Source organism: Narcine bancroftii, chromosome 10, assembly GCF_036971445.1.
Source record: "Narcine bancroftii isolate sNarBan1 chromosome 10, sNarBan1.hap1, whole genome shotgun sequence".
Classification (NCBI taxonomy): Eukaryota; Metazoa; Chordata; class Chondrichthyes; order Torpediniformes; family Narcinidae; genus Narcine; species Narcine bancroftii.
The window spans coordinates 63,961,144-63,979,037 of NC_091478.1; the positions used below are offsets into that span (position 1 = coordinate 63,961,144).

General features: G+C 40.4%; 1 protein-coding gene and 1 long non-coding RNA gene across 7 annotated transcripts in view; one reads left to right on the forward strand and one right to left on the reverse strand.

Moving 5' to 3' along the window:
• Positions 1 to 13,883, forward strand: part of LOC138744630 (diacylglycerol O-acyltransferase 1-like) — a 132,679-nt gene extending 118,796 nt beyond the window's left edge. For all 5 annotated transcript variants that reach the window (XM_069901078.1, XM_069901079.1, XM_069901080.1 and 2 more), the window contains 3 exons: positions 1,079 to 1,166; positions 6,538 to 6,600; positions 13,710 to 13,883. In XM_069901078.1, coding sequence (XP_069757179.1) covers positions 1,079 to 1,166; positions 6,538 to 6,600; positions 13,710 to 13,859 — 301 coding nt within the window. In that variant the 3' untranslated portion in view covers positions 13,860 to 13,883. The remainder of the gene's footprint in view (positions 1 to 1,078; positions 1,167 to 6,537; positions 6,601 to 13,709) is intronic.
• On the reverse strand, positions 1,042 to 16,955 carry LOC138744632 (uncharacterized). 2 transcript variants are annotated; one of them, XR_011345665.1, is made up of 4 exons: positions 16,485 to 16,955; positions 4,222 to 4,273; positions 2,140 to 2,254; positions 1,042 to 1,345 (listed from the first exon to the last, which is right to left on the reverse strand). It is a non-coding gene; the product is annotated as an uncharacterized lncRNA (long non-coding RNA). The 2 variants fall into 2 exon arrangements; XR_011345666.1 differs by lacking the exon at positions 4,222 to 4,273 and having other exon boundaries at positions 16,485 to 16,953.
• Positions 16,956 to 17,894: the final 939 nt, after the last annotated feature.

Below are 17,894 nucleotides of genomic sequence, written 5' to 3' on the forward strand. Positions count from 1 at the left end.
ATCTGCTGAAATCCTCCAGCATTTTTGTGTTTTTTAACTACAATCACTGGTCTGCAGACTTGCATGTTTCATTCCAAAGTATCATCAGTTTTGACTTGGTAGGCTGAAGGGCCTGTTTCCATGCTTTATATGTCTTTTATATTATAGGAAGGATCGAGAAAAGATTTTTGAGAATGACTTCTGTGATGAAAGACTACTCAATGTAGCAACAGGATAGATTACAAAGGCAGGGAATATTTTCTTTGGTGAGAGGGCGGAGGAAAGCTTTGACAGCAGTATTTAAAAATTATTCAGTGGATAATGGAAGAAGGACTGGAGGCCATTCTGAAAATTAAAAGGAACAAAAGCAAGGAGAACATTACATAGCTTGTGGTTGAAACCTGCATGGCCTCTAGATGTGGTGAAGGCAACTTTCATTGTGGGCTTAAGAATGTAACTGGATAAATATATATATATATATATATATTGAAAAGAATTTTCACCCTGCAGAAAAGGGGGGCTCTGGGTGGAACCAATAAATTAAGTAAACATGTTGGGCTGAATGATCTGCACTGTAACATTCTATGATTCTTTGATCTTCAGTGTGGATATATGGCTTTATCTTTACAGAATGCTTATTTCCTTCATGAAACCAAGGATGGAATTCCCTGAGATTTCTTTCCTATGTATCTCTTTATTTTACTCAGTTCTTCTGCTACCATTCATTTCATTCCTTTTGAGGTTAACTCATAAACAGATATCATCCAATTTTTAAGCAGTAGTTTCTGTTTGTGACTGGCACACTATGTTAAAGAATGAGGAAGATTATACTATGGAGAGGCAATAAATATTTTGAACCCCTCCTTCAGAATGTTGGAGTTTGTTGATCTTTATCCTCTAACTGCCAATTACAATTTTCAGTGTTGCTAAAGAATAAGCTTGCAATCTTACCTTTTATGGATGTAAAGGTTTATTTACAGTCTACATGAAATATGTGTTGACTACAATGTAATTATTGTAACTTTTGGGATAAGGTAGTTGGGTAGATAGCGAAATAAGACATTTACTACAACAATAAATATTCTTTATTGTTCAACAGACATGTTTATAGACCACTGGTTGAGATGGGCTATTCAAAATGGGAAGGACAAACCTTCGTATTCGTATTATCTGCATTATATCATGAGGTAAGTGAGAACAAATGCAGAGGATAGTGAAGGCCATAATGCTTGGGTCTTCTTACTTTTGATCCACTCTTGGCTTCTAACCAACTTCTCTTCTAATTTCCCATCAGTTCTGAACTTAATTTCCTCTGTGCCAACATCAGCAGTCCTGGAGAAACTTACTGACACTGTCCAAACAGCACCTAGAAAAAAGGGAAGAGTTGCATTTAGAGAGCACTTTTCATGAACTCAGCAGACATTAAGGCCTTTCAGTAATTAAGTACTTTTGAATACTCAGTTCAATATAGGAAATTTGGTAACCAGTTTATGTAAAGGAAACTCCCATAAATTACAGGGTGATGATGACCAGGCAAAGTCACCTTTATTTGTTGTTCATAGCATAACTACAATGCATGGTAAAGACAAGATAGCATTTCTCCAGGACCATGGAGCAGATTTACATAAATAGGAATAAAAATCATGATAAACTAGTCCACATATGTTCTAGGAATTGATGAGCCTGTTGGCTTGGGGGGTGAAAAAACTTCCACAATTTGGGCATGTGGGCTCGAATGCTACAGTACCTCCTTCCAGATAGCAAAAGGGAGAAAAGTTTTGTTACAAGAGAGGTGTGTGAAGTCCTTCACAGTGTTATTTGCCTTCCGCATGCATCATGAATTGTAAATGTCCATCATGGTAGGAAAAGAGACCCAATGATCTTCTCCACTAGGCCTTTTCACACCAGTGTAAAATGAAGATTCTCAGAAAATTTTCCCGGGAACCCTCCCGTGAACCTGTGGTGTGAAGAGGTCGGCCCAGGAATTTTAAATAGGTCCGCGGCCCTACTTCGCAGGTAGGGTCACGTGGCCCTGGGAAATTTTCCCAGGCCACCCTCTCCCTGCAATGTGAAGAGCCAAATGGCCAAGCAGGAGAAGCCTCATGATGTCAAACTTTGTGTGCTGCATCACAAAAGGTATTAAAATTAAAATATACCTACCTCCTGAAACAGTGGGCCGCTTCGAAATGTTACGACAGGAGCACAATATGGGATGAATGGCCATTCTCGTTAACCATAATCCCTCATGTGGCTGAATTTCCCAGAGCGGTTCCACCTGTGTGAAGAATTATGAGAAACTAAAACGGTCATTCATCCCACATTGTGCTGCTGCAACATACTGAAGAGCCTTGGCGATGGGGGGCCGGGGTGGTGGTGGGGTGGAGAGTAAGAGGGAGCTAGTGAGTAACCAGACGGGGTTGAACTCACTCCTATGAGTGTGTAATGCATCATCAGTTGCCCCCCTCCCCCCTAAATTGCTGAGGAGGGCAAATTCCCAGGAGTTTGGACCACAGTGTGAAAGGCCTGGGATGTCCTGAATTCCCAGGAATTTCATTGGGACAAAGTACCAGCCTGTGGTGTGAAAACAGCTGACTCCACTGTCCTCTTGAGCGTCTTACAGTCTAAGGTGGTACAGTTTCCAAATCAGATGGTGATGCAATTGCTCAGAATGCTCTCAATACATCCTCTGTAGAATACAGTGAGGATGGAGGGTGGGAGATGAACCACACAGGAAGGTTGGGCTTTCTTGGCTATGGAGCTGGTTTTGAGGGATCAGGTGAGATTCTCCGCCAGATAAACTTCTTTAATGAAGTTAAATAAAAACCTAGTTTTTATTTAAAGGTCTTTAATATTGACCTTGGAGCAGAACATTAACTTCTAACTCAGCTACATTGTGCCATATGAACCCCAATCCTATCTCTTCATGAAACCCAAACCACTTCTTAACAAGAAATGACACAGTTGCTATTATTCCTCAGTATGTAGTAATCAGAATTTCAGAGGACCCTTATTAAAAGTTTAGAATTTGCTTTAGATATACCCGAAGATATAGAGTTGTTTATATTTCCTGTAAATAACCTGAACATCTTGGAAGCTTACAGCTTCCACTGGCAATTTGAGATTGAGGAACCCGTGGAAGCTGTAAGCTGCTGGAGTCTGCTGTTGGGAGACTCGCGCCAGGCTGCGGACTGCTGGAAACTGGCTCAAACTGACTGGAGTCGTATCAGATATCGGAACTGGGATGCGAGGAGGTGCTGAGGGCGCTGGTGGGATCCTGACCGTGTTGGAGGTTTGAATCTTGAGCACAGATTGTCAATGATTTGGACTGGACTCTGTGTGGCTGCGGAGGCTGCAGAAGCACTGGAGGCAAATCTACGGACACTCGGTGACTGGGCGGGTCTCTCTTGCTTCACTCTCTCTCTGACTGTAAGAGATGCTTAGGCGCCAGTGGTGAATCTGTCTGCCTTGCAGCAGGCAAAACGAAATTTCATGTAATATGACACCTTTTTATTACTATGACAATAAATTGTATCTTGAAATAAAGAGAAGTAAACAAACCAGTGAATGCATTTATCTTTTCAGCCAAGATTGGTGACCTCTTCAAATAAATGGAGTCATTTATTTGAATGACAGCCATGAATGGTATAAAGCTGATAGTTGATTATGAAATACATCCAGCCCCTCAGTTTATAATGGTTATGTTTTGCTGCTGGACTCTGTCTGTCAGTGAGGAAGCAGGAAGTAAAACTTATCTGCATCTGACCTCCAGTTCTTCTCTAATTTCCATTGGATGGAATTATATTTTAGCTGTTAAGTGATGGCTCTTCATTGATATTTCATGTTACACCCACATGAATAAAAATACCCTCATTGGAATGTGTTCAAATATTTGTTGGCTCTTGATCATTAGGGAGTTAATTTTGTGACAGGGTCTGCAGATCAGTGAATACAAATTTGCCCAACAAAGACCAGACACTCCATGAAAAACTAGTGATGAAGATTCAGTAGAATAGTTTTAGTGATTGCAAAATGTCATAAATAGTACTACTTATAAGAGCAATGAGAGTGCACAAAAGTATACTCTCTGTTTATACAAATAGAGAACAAGCATCTGGTAGAAAATAATGAGCATGGTGGCTCATTTGTTCTTCACCAGCAGTTGAACATGGTTCATAACTAACAAACATAACTCTATTTTTTCTTCCCAGAAAAGATTTTGTAATTTAGAGACTCAAAACATACCAGGCAATGTGTATTTTCTGTTAAATTCAAGAAGCCAGGAGACCTTTATTTTCTAAAAAAAAAACTTGACTTCAATGTTTCAGAATGATATTTAAAGGAGCAGTAATAATAATGTGAATCATTAAAGATTTTATTCAAATTAATTACTATTATGAATAAAATAAACTATTATTATGGAATGAAACAAGAAAGTCTGTAGATGCTGTGATTGTAGTAAAAATACAAATGCTGGAGAATGTCAGCAGGTCTAACAGCATCCATAGGAGGTAAAAATATACAGTAAAACCCTCAGTATCCGGCACTTATAGGGATTGATAGATGCTACATTAGTGAATTTTCTGGTTGCTTGAGATTGCATAATGCATGATTGGTGAACTGACTGTTAGGGGGTGCAATTTTTAAACATTCAATTTTTTTAACCTATTTATTTTCCACTTTTTTTGCTGGTTGCTTGAATTCTGGATAATGGGGATTTAACTATATCGATGTTTCAGGCCTAAGTCCTTCCTCAAAGTATGAGTAAAAAACAGTAAGATGCATATATTAAAAGGCTGGTGAAAAGGGAAGAATGGGAGGGAGAGGAGAACAGACCCACAAACAAAAGGTGTTAATTGAATATGAAAAGAGGAAAGGTGAGAATTGATTGGCGGGTGCGGGATTGCGGGAGAGTTTTAGGCTCTGTGAAAGGATTCAGAGGGGAAAAAAGGAAAAGAGAGAGGGAGCAAGGACTAGAGGAAAGGAAACAGGGAATAACGGTGGAGGGTTGCTAATGGAAAATGAAGAAGTCAGTGTTAATGCCATCCAGTTGGAGGGTGCCCAGTCGGAATACGAGGTGTTGTTCCTCCAATTTGCAGGTGGTCTCATTCTGGCAGTGCTTGAGACCTTGGACAGTCGTGGCAGCAAGGGAATGGGATGGGGAATTGAAAGGGGTGGCCAAGATATTGGAGCAAACAGAGCTGAGTTGCTCAACAAAGTTTTCTCCCAGTCAGCAAACCACAACAGTAGATGGCTCATGCAGATTCACAATTGAAGTATTGCATCACTTGAAGGGACTGCTTGGAGCCCGAAAAAAACATACCAGGGTTGTAGGTTAAGGGTGTAAATTGGGCAACATAGACATGGGCTGAAATTGCCTGTACCATGATGTATGTCTAAATTTAAATGTAAATTCAATTGCCCCCTTGGCACCTACCCTATGATTGAAAGAGGTGCTCCACCTGTGCCCACGCCTCCTCCCTCACCACCATTCAGGGCCCCAAATAGTCCTTCCAAGCAACACTTCACTTGTGAATCTACAGGGGTCATCTACTGTATCCAGTACTCCCGTTGTAGTCTCCTTTACATTGGAGAGACTGGACAAAGACTGGGAGATCGCTTTGTTGAGCACCTCATCTCTGTCCGCTGGAATAGCGTGGATCTCTCAGTGGCCACCCATTTCAATATCGCATCCCATTTCCTTGAACACGTCTGTCCACGGTTTTGTGCACTGCCAGACTGAGACTACCTGCAAAGTGGAGGAACAGCACCTCATCTCTGTCCGCTGGAATAGCGTGGATCTCTCAGTGGCCACCCATTTCAATATCGCATCCCATTTCCTTGAACACGCCTGTCCACGGTTTTGTGCACTGCCAGACTGAGACTACCTGCAAAGTGGAGGAACACCACCTCATATTCCATCTGTCACTGTCACCTTCCAACCAGATGGCATTAATATCATCTTCTCCAGTTTCTGTTTCCTCCCCCCCCCCCCCCATCTTTCCCTATATGTCCTTTCCCTTGGCTCTTTGTCTCCACCATTCAATGAAATCATAGCTGATCTGATGATAGGCTCATCTCCCCTTACCTGCCTTTTTCCACATATCCCATCATTCTCCTATTATGTAATCCAGTCTTGTCTTAAATATATTTACTGAGGCCTCTTTCTCCTTTGTCTCCTTTCACAGAGCCAAAATCAACCCCCCTCCCCCAATCAAATCTCACCATTCTTGTTCTCTTATCCATTATCACCCTTAGTGTGTTGGTCTCTATTCTTCCTCCTCCCATTCTTCCCTTTTCACAAGCATTTTAATATAGGAGCCTGTCTGATCCCTTCCTCAAGGTATTAGTAAAAAACAGACTCAACGTCAGTAACACTGTATATCTCTACGTCCTATGGACACTGTGAGACCTGCTGAGTTCTTCAGCATTTCTGTGTTTTTACTACATTATTATTCTGACTAGCAAGGCCTTGGTTTAGTAACAAGCTGATTCTAAATAAATTTATTTTTCTACCTTATGCAGTAAACTAACATAACATTTACACTTTTTTTAATGTAGTATCTGCTTGCAGCACCACTTAACATGTTCCGTCTCTGGGTGTTTCTGGAGATGATGTTACAGGTAAGTGACTTTATCGCTTTTTAAATTTTTTTTTCTTTTAAAAATATTTTTATAGATAAAGAACTTATACAAACAAAAAGGGAACAATTCTATAAGATATGGACAAACTAAATAAGGCATTATGTATAAAATTATATAAATTTTAAATCATATCCATAATTCATATTCTAAAGAGTATATACCTCTTTTACAAAAAAACTCTAATAATGCAAAAAAAGAGAATGGATGAGAAAAACTCAACCCCTTACCTAACTGCTTTGCCAGATTCTATATGTAATTAGTATTAAAAGAAAAATGAAGGTTAAAAAAAATTAATATAAGGAATGTGAAAAAGATGAGTCAAACAATTCAAATACATTAGAGCAAAATTATGAAGTAAGAAAGTGACCTTCATAGTATCTGAAATCTTGTATCGGAATTATTAACTGAATAATGGATCTTTTCCATATTCAAACAAGTCATGTCATGCAACCACTGATCATGAATAGGTAGGGCAGCATCCTTCCATTTGAGTAAAATCGCTTGCCTCACCTAAAGAGAGGCAAAAGAAATAACACGACTCTGAACCAAAGATAAAGAAGATTCATTCCCTCCTGTTGTACCGAAGAAGGTCATCACAGGATTCTGTGTTAAATCTATATTAAAAATTTTTGATAGAGAATAGAAAACCACTCTCCAGTATTTTTCTAGACTAGAACAAGTTCAGAACATATGAATTAATGATGCTTCTCCGCTCTTACACCTGTCACACCAGGGAGTCATATCGGAATAAAAGTGAGACCATTTAGCCTTAGATAGATGTATGTTTTGTCATTATTTTAGTAAAATCTGTAACTTCCAGTTGTAAAATGCCCCAAATTGGATTAACACCAGGACAAGTCTACAAAACGTATTACAATCCAAACATTAAAAAGGATTTATACTGTGTTTTCATGACCTCAGTAAATCTAAAGCAATTACAGCTAATGATGTTGAAATTAAGTAATTTTGTAAATTTAGAAATGCAGTGGGCAGCATGTGTGCTGCAAATATTACACACAACATCTTAATAACCACAAATATGGTGAAGCTAAATATTGGCTAGTGCACCAAGAAAAGCTCCCTTCCTTCAAGGTAGTGTCAGGTGATCTTTTAGCCGAGGGAAAAAATGGCACTTTAGGTTAACATTTTACCAAAGAAAATGCTCTCTCTAAAGTGCAGCACTTTTTCAGTTCTCCACTGGTGCTGACATTTCTCTGCAATGGTGCTTGAATCTATTCTCTCTCTCTCATGAACTTTGCTAATTACCTGAAATACCTACCTGCTATCTGATTGGCTAGATCATATAAGGCAAAGATTTAGCATTCCTAATCATTCGTAAACTGAAAATTTGTAAATCCAAGACCTATTGGCTAATATTGGAGGGAATTTCATAAAAGTGAAAACCCATTATAAACCAATCATAATTTCTTTGAAAAAACAAATGTTCTTTAAGCGAATATTCATAAAGCAGTGTTTATGTGTAAAATGCACATCTTACAACAAACCCTGGCTGTGAATACCTCTGACGCAGGTATTTAATAACTGATAACATTTAATTATGCTTATAAAATTTTAAATATATTAAAATTTTTCATTAAAAGCAGAAAATACTCAAAACTTGTAAATACATTTTGAATTCGTAAATTAAATACAACATTAAAAAAATCTATATGACTGAAAAATCAAGTTTTTTTTTCATGTAATAATACATAAAAAAAATGTAACATACATGTGTTACTTTTTTTGCACTATCATTAAGTGGTAATTCTGCCTTACTCACAGAAATAAATAATCTCTAAGTTGTAAATGATGTCATGTATGTACTCAGGCAAAATTTAAAGTAGATTTCAGATATATTGTCAGTCATAAGGTAGACAAAGAATCACTATTAGTATTGCCTGGCACCCATAGAACAATTGCAGCACAGAAAAAGGCCACCTTGGCTGCTTTTATCTGTGCCGAATCATTTTTTTGTTGCCTAGTCCCACTGATCTGCACCCAGCCCATAGCCCTCCATACCTCTCCCATCCATGTATCTGTCCAAATTCTTCTTAAATGTTAAAATAGAACCCACATTTACCACTCCCATCACCCTCTGCATGAAGAAGTTCCTCCTCATGTTCCCCTAAACTTTTTCCCTTTTACCCTTAACCCATGTCCTCTGGTTTGTATCTCAATGGGAAAAAGCCCATCTACATTTACTCTGTCTATCCCCCACATAATTTTAAATACCTCTATCAAATCTCCCTTCATTCTTCTACACCCTAGGGAAAATGATTTAACCTTTCCCTGTAATTCGGTTCCTGAAGTCTGAGCAACATCCTAGTAAATCTTCTCTGCACTCTTTCTATCTTATTGATATATTTTCTGTAGTTAGGTGACCAAACCTGCACACAGTACTCCAAATTTAGTCTCACCAATGTCTTATACAACTTTGATAATAACATCCCAACTCTTATACTCAATACTTTGATTTATGAAGACAATATGTCAAAAGTTTTCTTTACAACCGTATCCACCTGTGATGCCATTTTGAAAGAATTATGTATCTGTATTCCCAGATCCCTTTGTTCTAATGAACTCCTTAGTGTCCCACCATTTACAGTGTACGTCCTTTCTTGGTTTATCCTTCCAAAATCCAACACCTCACACTTGTCTGGATTAAATTCTATATGCAATTTTTCAGCCCATTTTTCCAGCTGGTCCAGATCCCTTTGAAAACTTTCTTCGCTGTCTAAAACACCTCCAATCTTTGTTTCATCAGCAAACGTGCTGATCCATTTTACCACACTATCATCCAGATGATTAACATAGATGACAAACAACAATTGTCCGAGTACCGATCCCTGAGGCTTCCAGTCTGAGAAGCTACCATCCACCACTTCTCTCTGGCTTCTCCTATCCAGCCATTGTCGAATACAATTCACTACTTCACCATGAATATCTAGCATCTGAACCTTCCTGACTAACCTGTATAAGATTGGTTAAATATGACCTACCACACACAAAGCCACGTTGATATTCCATAATCAGTCCCTTGGCTATCCAAATAATTGTGTATCCAATCTCTTTGAATACCCTTAAATTTACCTACTACTGACATCAGGCTCACTGGCCTATAATTTCCAGAGTTACTTTTGGAGCTTTTTTTAAAACAATGGAACAGCACGAGCTACCCTCCATCCTCTGGCACCACATCCATGGCAAATGTCATTTTAAATATATCTGCCAGAGCCCTGCAATTTCTACACGTCTTCCTCAAGATCCAAGGGAATATATTATCAGGTCCTGGGGATTTATCCACCTTTATTTGCTTTAAGACAAAAAGCACCTACTCCTCTTTAATCAGTATAGGTTTCATGACCTCACTGCTTGTTTTCCTTACTTCTGTTAGGTCTGCTTTGTTCATGAATGAGTGAGACAAACACCAGGCTGAGTCGAAATCAGGGTTCTTTGTTCTTTATTACCGGATTGTAACACTTGCGACTAAACATGTTAGTCGGAGAATGCATTCTGCCGTTATCAGCAAAATGGTGATTTTTTATACCCTTGGATACATGCTTAGAACATCATCATATCATTACTTGTCCAATGACTAAAACTGTTGCTATCCTTTCCCTGCTAGCTTCCTGCCTCTCAATCCATCAATGTCTCTCTTATCTTGTAAGTACAAGGATGCATTTACATCTTGTTACAGCCCTGTACAGGGCAGGGTAACTCCTTACACATTCCCATCTCATGATGTTTTACCTTACACTTCCCACGACTCTTATCCTGAGTGAATATTGATGGAAAAAAAAAGATTTAAGATCTTTTTTGGCTCCATACAAAGCCATCCATGCTGATCTTCAAGGGGACTAATTTTGTCCATTATAATCCCTTTTTGCTCTTAATATAGCTATAGAAACCCTTAGGATTTTCCTTCACATTGTCTGCCAAAGCAACCTTGTGTCTTCTTTTAGCCTTCCTGATTTATTTCTTGAGGTTTATCTTGCATTTGTTATACACCTCAAATACCTCATTTTCTCCATGTTGTCTATACCTGTTATATACCTCTCTTCTTCTGAACCTGATCCCCAATATCCCTCAAAAACCAAGGTTTCCTATACCTTGCATTTGATCCTGATTGGAACATGCAAACTCTATATTCTCAAAATTGTGTGCAGTTTTGGTTGCCTTATCTGAGGAAGGATGTTCTTGCAACGGAGGGAGTGAAAAGGCGATTCACCAGGAATGGTGAATACCTGGAATGGCAGGAATAACTTACGAGGAAAGATTGCGCAATTTGGGATTGTACTCGCTGGAGTTTAGAAGATTGAGAGGGGATCTCATAGAGACATATAAAATTCTGGCAGGACTGGACAGAATGGATGTGGAAGGGATGTTTCCGATGGTGGGGGAGTCCAGAACCCGGGGCCATAGTTCGAGGATAATAGGCAAACCATTTAGAACTGAGATGAGGAGGAATTTCTTTACCCAGAGGGTGGTGAATCTGTGGAATTCATTGCCACAGAGAGCAGTAGAGGCAGGTTTATTGAATATATTTAAGAGGGAATTAGATCTATTTCTTCAATATAAGGGAATTAGGGGTTACGGAGAGAGGGCGGGGACAGGGTACTGAACTTTAAGATCAGCCATGATCTCATTGAATGGCAGAGCAGGCTCGAAGGGCCGAATGACCTACTCCTGCTCCTATCTACTATGTTTCTATGTTACCTTTGTAGGAGCTTCACTTAACTCCCACATCCTTGCCAGAAAACAACTTAACCCAATCTACACATTCTAGATCCTTTCTCATTTCCTCAAAATTGTCCTTTCTCCAATTTAGAATCTCAGCCTGAGGCCCAGACCTATCCTTCTCCATAATTAACTTGAAACTAATGGCATTATGATCACTAAACTCAAAATGTTCCCCTATACATACTTCTGTCAAGTGTCCTGTCAAATAGGAGATCCAGTATTGCACCCTCTCTAGTTGGTACCTTTATATATTGATTTAGAAAACTTTCCTGAACTCATTTGACAAACTCCAAGCCATCCAGCCCTTTTACAGTATGGGAATCCCAGTCAATATATAGAATGTTAAAATTTCCCACTATCACAACCTGATGTTTTCTGCAGCTTTCTGCTGCCTCTCTACAGATTTGTTCCTCCAATTCTTGCTGTCTATAATACAACCCCATGAGTGTTCATACCTTTCCTGTTCCTCATCTCCACCCATGTAGACGAGCCCTCTGGTCTGTCCTCCCTGAGCACAACTGTGATATTTTTCCTGATGAGCAATGCCACTCCTCTCCCTTTCATCCCCGTTCTATCGCATCTAAAGCAACGCAAGCACGGAACATTGAGCTGCCAGTCCTGTCCCCTCCTGCAACCAAGTTTAACTAATGGCCACAAGGTCATAATTCCAAGTGCCAATCCACGCTCTAAGCTCGACTGCCTTTCCTCCAAGACTCCTTGCATTGAAATAGATGCACCTGGGAACATTTCCACCACATACAACCCATTGACTTCTAATGCTGCATTTTAACATCACCTTTTCCTTCCTCCACTCCTCTCTGCTCTGGCACTTTGGTTCCCCTCCCCCTTTAAATCTAGTTTAAACCCACTGGGGCATCACTAGCAAACTTTCCCGTAAGGATATTAGTCCCCTTTCAGATCAGATGCAAACCGACCCATCGGGACAGGTCCCTCCTTCGCTGGAAGAGAGCCCAATAATTTAGAAACCTGAAGCCCTCCCTCCTACACCATGTCTTTAACCACATGTTCAGCTGCTTTATCCTCCTATTTCTAACCTCACTGGTAAGAGTAGCAATCCTGAGATCACTACCCTGAAGGTCCTGTCCTTCAGCCTACCGCCTAACTCTTTGAAATTTCCTTGCAGGACCTCCTCACCCTTCCTACCCCTTACAGTATGAGAGAAAGAGAAGCAAAAGAGCGTCTCTTCAATCTCTAGATTCATCTCCTGCGCCCTTGAAATCTCTCCAGTCACACAGTAACCCTTCAGATCCAAACCTTTGACATGAAAAGAAGCCTTTAGCACCTGAGGCCATTCGGGAACTCTTCTTACCCTCAGAATCCTGATACCTATGAGGCAGTATCCCCCACTGTATGTTGCCCACAGCCCATGGGGTCCTTCAGCAATTGAGCCCCTCATTGGTCTGCTGTCGTGGTCACCATCCTGTATGGTCCTTTAACTGCTGAACCTCTCACTAGTCTGCTGCAGCGATCACCAACCAGTAGGGTTGTCTCCCCTGCTTCTCCTTCTCAACAGGTGGTGTTTTTCCTGTTTCTGGTGGTATGCACCAGTCTGCTGTTTCCCTGGAGTCTACAATCCCTCGTGGCTGCTGCCAAGCAGATGCTGCCATCTTGGGCATAGACCTTGCAGTTGCAGGATTTTACTCACAAACACTTTTGGCTTTTTTTAAACAGGCATTTAAAGCTTGTACAGAGCCAGCTGCATTAGGACTGGGCAGTTAAACCTGCAGAGCAGCAGTGTCTCCATTCTCCGGGGTCTGCACCGGCGGCAATGCTGCCATTTCATCAGCTCCGGCAGCACTGCTGATTTTGTTATGACAAATCATTTCAGAGGATTTCTCAAAAAAATTGAGAGTGTAAAAAAAGTTTGGATGAGTGGCCAGTCTAGATCTCCCTCCAAACGTTATGCATCACTGGTGTGCATTATCTCAAATTAGGTGAATGTCATCTATTCTAGGGCCAGGTTGAAGAGAAATTATGTTTCTTTACACAGCTAGGACATCTTTGGAGCCCTCTACTGTCAACATCCCATCACTTTGTACATTCATGACTGATATAGATGGATATTTGAACACCAATGGAATCAGTGGATATGGGGATGTACTGAGATGACCTAGCCAGCAGTTATTGAATGAAAGAGGAAGCCTGTGGAGTTATTTGTTCATGTAACACTAAACTGTCAAAAACAATGATTTTTGGCTAGTGATTCTCTAGTTGTTATACTGGCTACGTTTAGTGCATTTTTTTCTATATTAATATTCTATATTATATTTCTGGCTATATTTTAATTGTCTTTCTTCCCCCACCCTCCCTCTCCCCCCCACCCCCAGGTTCCCATGGCATGGATTCTAAGCAAATACGTGCGAGGACTTTATGGAAATGCAGTTGTGTGGATTTGCATTATCTTAGGCCCTGCTTTGGTAATGCACATGTATATTCACGATTACTATGTATTTCAAGAACGCAAAGTAAATGCATAAAATGAATTATTTTTAAAAACTTAATTTTACATTTTGGAATACTTTTCTGGACAGGTTTTAGTGCATCAAAGGTGGATGCAGTTATATTTCCTGGAAAATTTTCAGTGTGATGGTTACCAAAAACACCACTTAAATGATGTGGAGATCAATCCAAACTATATAGAGAGTGTAAAATAATATAATTAACGCTGATATTTTCTAAAAGATAAAACAGTGAACCATCCAGATATGAGTGATGTATTTGAAATAAACATTTGTACAAAAGCATGTTCAGCAGAAATTGAGAAAGCAGCTTTTAATGGAAGAACTAGGGGAATCTGATAAAAGTAGCGAATGAAGCAGTCAAGGACCAAGTGCTCAGGAGCTGTTGAAAAGTTGTCATTAAAGCTGTGTTGCATATCAACAAAGCATTCATTCAATCTCTGATTAAGCAGTAAAGTGTTGATGAAATTTTTTCAATAAGAAAAAATAATGAATAATGATAATTAAGCAATCGTACTAATTTCATTGTTGAAGGTTATAATTAAAAGTTTACTTTAAATTAAAATAAGCAACACGTTGCAAAAAAAAGTACATTTACAAACTGAACTTCACAACTATCTTTTCTACAATCTCAGTTTATTTCAAATTTAATCAACTGATTGGGCAGGTTCAGTGAAAAAAAAAAATCACATTTTTGAGCATAAACATTAACAGTTCAAAATGTACCCAAGACCAGTTTCAGTGGGAACTTTGGCTTTCCAAGGCAACATTTATTCAGAAAATTTACAGTTTACAAACATTCAAAATCAATTTTTACTGTGGCGCTTGGACATTTAGATCAATTAACTGGAGATCAGGTTTATAGCAAGAATGGAAGGAGGAAGGTATGAAAATATTACAGTGGGGTATTCTGCAAGATATACCATACATTCAGTTAGTTTATAAACTTTCTGCTCACGTGGCTATTTCACACCATTTGTGGAATCATTACTTTCACTAATATGTTGCCAGGGATGGAAATGTAAATACAGGTTATTTTTTCACCTCGGTTATCCATCACTGAAAATGGCAGGTGTCAAAATATTTTTAGATGGATAATTAGATGCAATATTAGCTTAAATATAATTTTACTTTTGGAGTCAAGTGAGTCCAACCCAGATGGTGATATGAAATAAAAACAAAATACTGGTAATAGTTCAGACAGAAGCAGTGTTAATATTTAAAGTTTAATCAGATATTTTAAATCAGAACTTAAAGGTAATCAGAAATTAAATACATTTGGAGTTATAGAGAGGGGGAATGGTGGAGAAAAAGAGAGTCTGATAGATTGGCAATCAGGTTGCTGCAGGCTGGAAGAGCACAAAATGGGAAGAATTTAATTACATCTGAACAAAAACAATGCTGGAAATGAGCAAAAAGGATGGAACTGCTGATTGTCATAAATTTAGCATCAAGTCGTCAAGGCTATAATTTGTCAAGTCAGAGAATGAAATATTGCTCCCCAGGTTCAACCCTCATATTCCAGGAAGATTAGACTAAAATTTCTCATCCAGTTTAGAGCAACTTTAACATTAATTAATTAAGTATTGAAGATCATTTGGTTCAATGCTAAATGTAAGTGAAGCATGAAAGTCTGCAGAAGGGAAGGGCAGGTGGAGGAGCACAGGCCAATACACAAACGTGATAATTGGACATGGATAGGACAGGAGAGGAAAGGTGAGAATTGATTGGGGGAGGGGGTGGCTGTGTGAATGCAGAGCAGAAGGAAAAGAGACAGCGTGGAAGGGAAAAGAGAGAGATTGAGGTAGAACAAAGGAGAAATAGGGATGGGGGTTGGTGAAATTGATGTTCATGTCATCTGGTTGGACGGTGCCCAAATGGAATAAAGGTCTTGTTCCTTCAATTTGCAGATGGTCTTAGTCTGTCAGTCTGACAAATGGACAGACATGTCAGCATGGGAATGGAGCAGGGATTTAAATCGGTGGCCACTAGGAGATCCTTGCTATTGCAGTATTGAGCCAAGGTGCTGAATGAAGCCATTCCCCAGTCTGCATCCAGTCTCTCTGATGTAGAGGAGACCACAACGGGAGTGCAGGATCCAGCAAATGACCCCTACAGATTCACAAGAGTTGCTTCACTTGGAAGGACTGTTTAGGGCCACAAATGGTGGTGAGAGAAAGTGTGGTTACAGGGTAGGTACCAAGGAGGTGATTGGTAGGAAGGGAGGAATGGATGAGGAAGCAGTCCATGAAGGTGGAGAGGGAAGATGAGTCTGGTGGTAGGATCACACAGTAGGTGGCAGAAATAGTAGAAGTTGACATGTTGGATGGTTGGGTGGTAGGTGAGGATGGGTGGGAGGGAATCCCGTCGTTGTGCAGAGGCAGTTGGGGGCCAGGGCAGATGTGCGGGTAATGGAGGATATGCGGGAGAGCACAGAGTTGATGGTAATAGAGAGGAAGCTACGTTTTTTGCAGAGGGGCATCTAGGATTATCTCGCATGAAAACCCCATCCTGGGAGCAGATGTGGCAGAGACCTTGTCGGGGAGAAGGTGCAACGGAGACAGAGGAGTTGCGAGGCAGGAATCTTTACTGGGGTAGTAAATTTAAACTTAATTATCCTTAGGTAAAAAAAATTTGCATCACCTGAAGAATGGATTTCAAAGAATCGCACAAGGTGGACTAGAGCTGATGTATCAAATCATTAGACATTTTAATGCCTCTTCAGAACATAAACCAACTCAAAGATGATCCAGATCAACTTGGGTTCAGCAGTTATCAAGAGGTTGCTGATCCTTTCTGTCCGTGTTTGTACTGGAGTTACTGCCACCAGGGCAGCCGGGGATCTCCGCTGACCTCGGGATTTAAATCCAGCGATATCAGCCCCGAGCTCCGCAGTGTTGGGGAAGTGACTCGGTTAATCAGATCATTTCCCACCTCGCCCCACGACTTCAACGGAACTCGGCCAAAGACGGAGGGAAGGCAGCCTGACGTCTGCGTGCAGCCATGGAAACCGAGTATCCACCATTAGTGTCTGCCATGTGATCGCAGTTGCCAATCACAGCCATTGAGGAGTTTCCAACGTCCGGGAGTCCATCCGGGACACCCGTTACCCTGGGAGACGGACTTCTCCATGGCAACGCTATTGGCCGTTCGGAGAGAAAGCTCCGCGACCACAACGGTTTGAACATTAAAACGAGTCACAGGCAGCGAATTCGACCTATTAAAGGGGAAGCGCTGTCGGCCTGTTCTCGCGGAGCCCGTGGCAGCTCAATGCACCATGTGCTGGAGAATGCAGCTGCAGATTTTGTTCAAGGTTTCCTGTGGAAGTTTGTAAAGTCTGTAAATATGCAGAGGAAGGCGTTTGCCCCGATTTTCATAGAAATAAAATCATTGCATATTGCCAGTTTGACCACCGACTTGGTTGCTCGCTTAACAATACAAATATACTACACCCACGGATATCTTTCCTGATCCCTGGTCAGGCCCCTCGGCTGCACTCGGCTACATCAACCGGATATCAAAAAATCCAGTTCACGCACGTCTTCCACATTTCCCTCCAATCAGGCAAATACAAACCCATCCATTCTCTGCTGTTCCCACTGCACGAGTTCAAAAGACTTGGTTTTCTCCAGACCTTCTCCCTGCACGACATCTCCCGTCTTCCTTTCCATCGATCCTGAGAATTCTAATCCCATCGTTACTCATCTTCCCACTGTCATTTAAGGGAATGCATACCTGCATTAATGTGTAGAATCTCTGCAAACGTTTAGAAAAATCACTTCCACTATTAGTATTGTAGCATTTGCATTGAGGGACTGTGAGCCCATATTTCCCCAATTTTCTTGAGAAGTAAGTGCCCGTCATGACTGAAATAAATCACTGAAGTCTACAGCCACCATGGTTGAAGTAAAAACAATGCTGGGGAAACTCAGCCGGTCAAACAGAGAAAAGATAAAAATACACACAACCCATGTTTCAGGCTTGAACCCTTCATCAAGAACACTGACTGGCTCAGTTTCTCCACCATTGTTTTACCTGACACGACTGAATTGG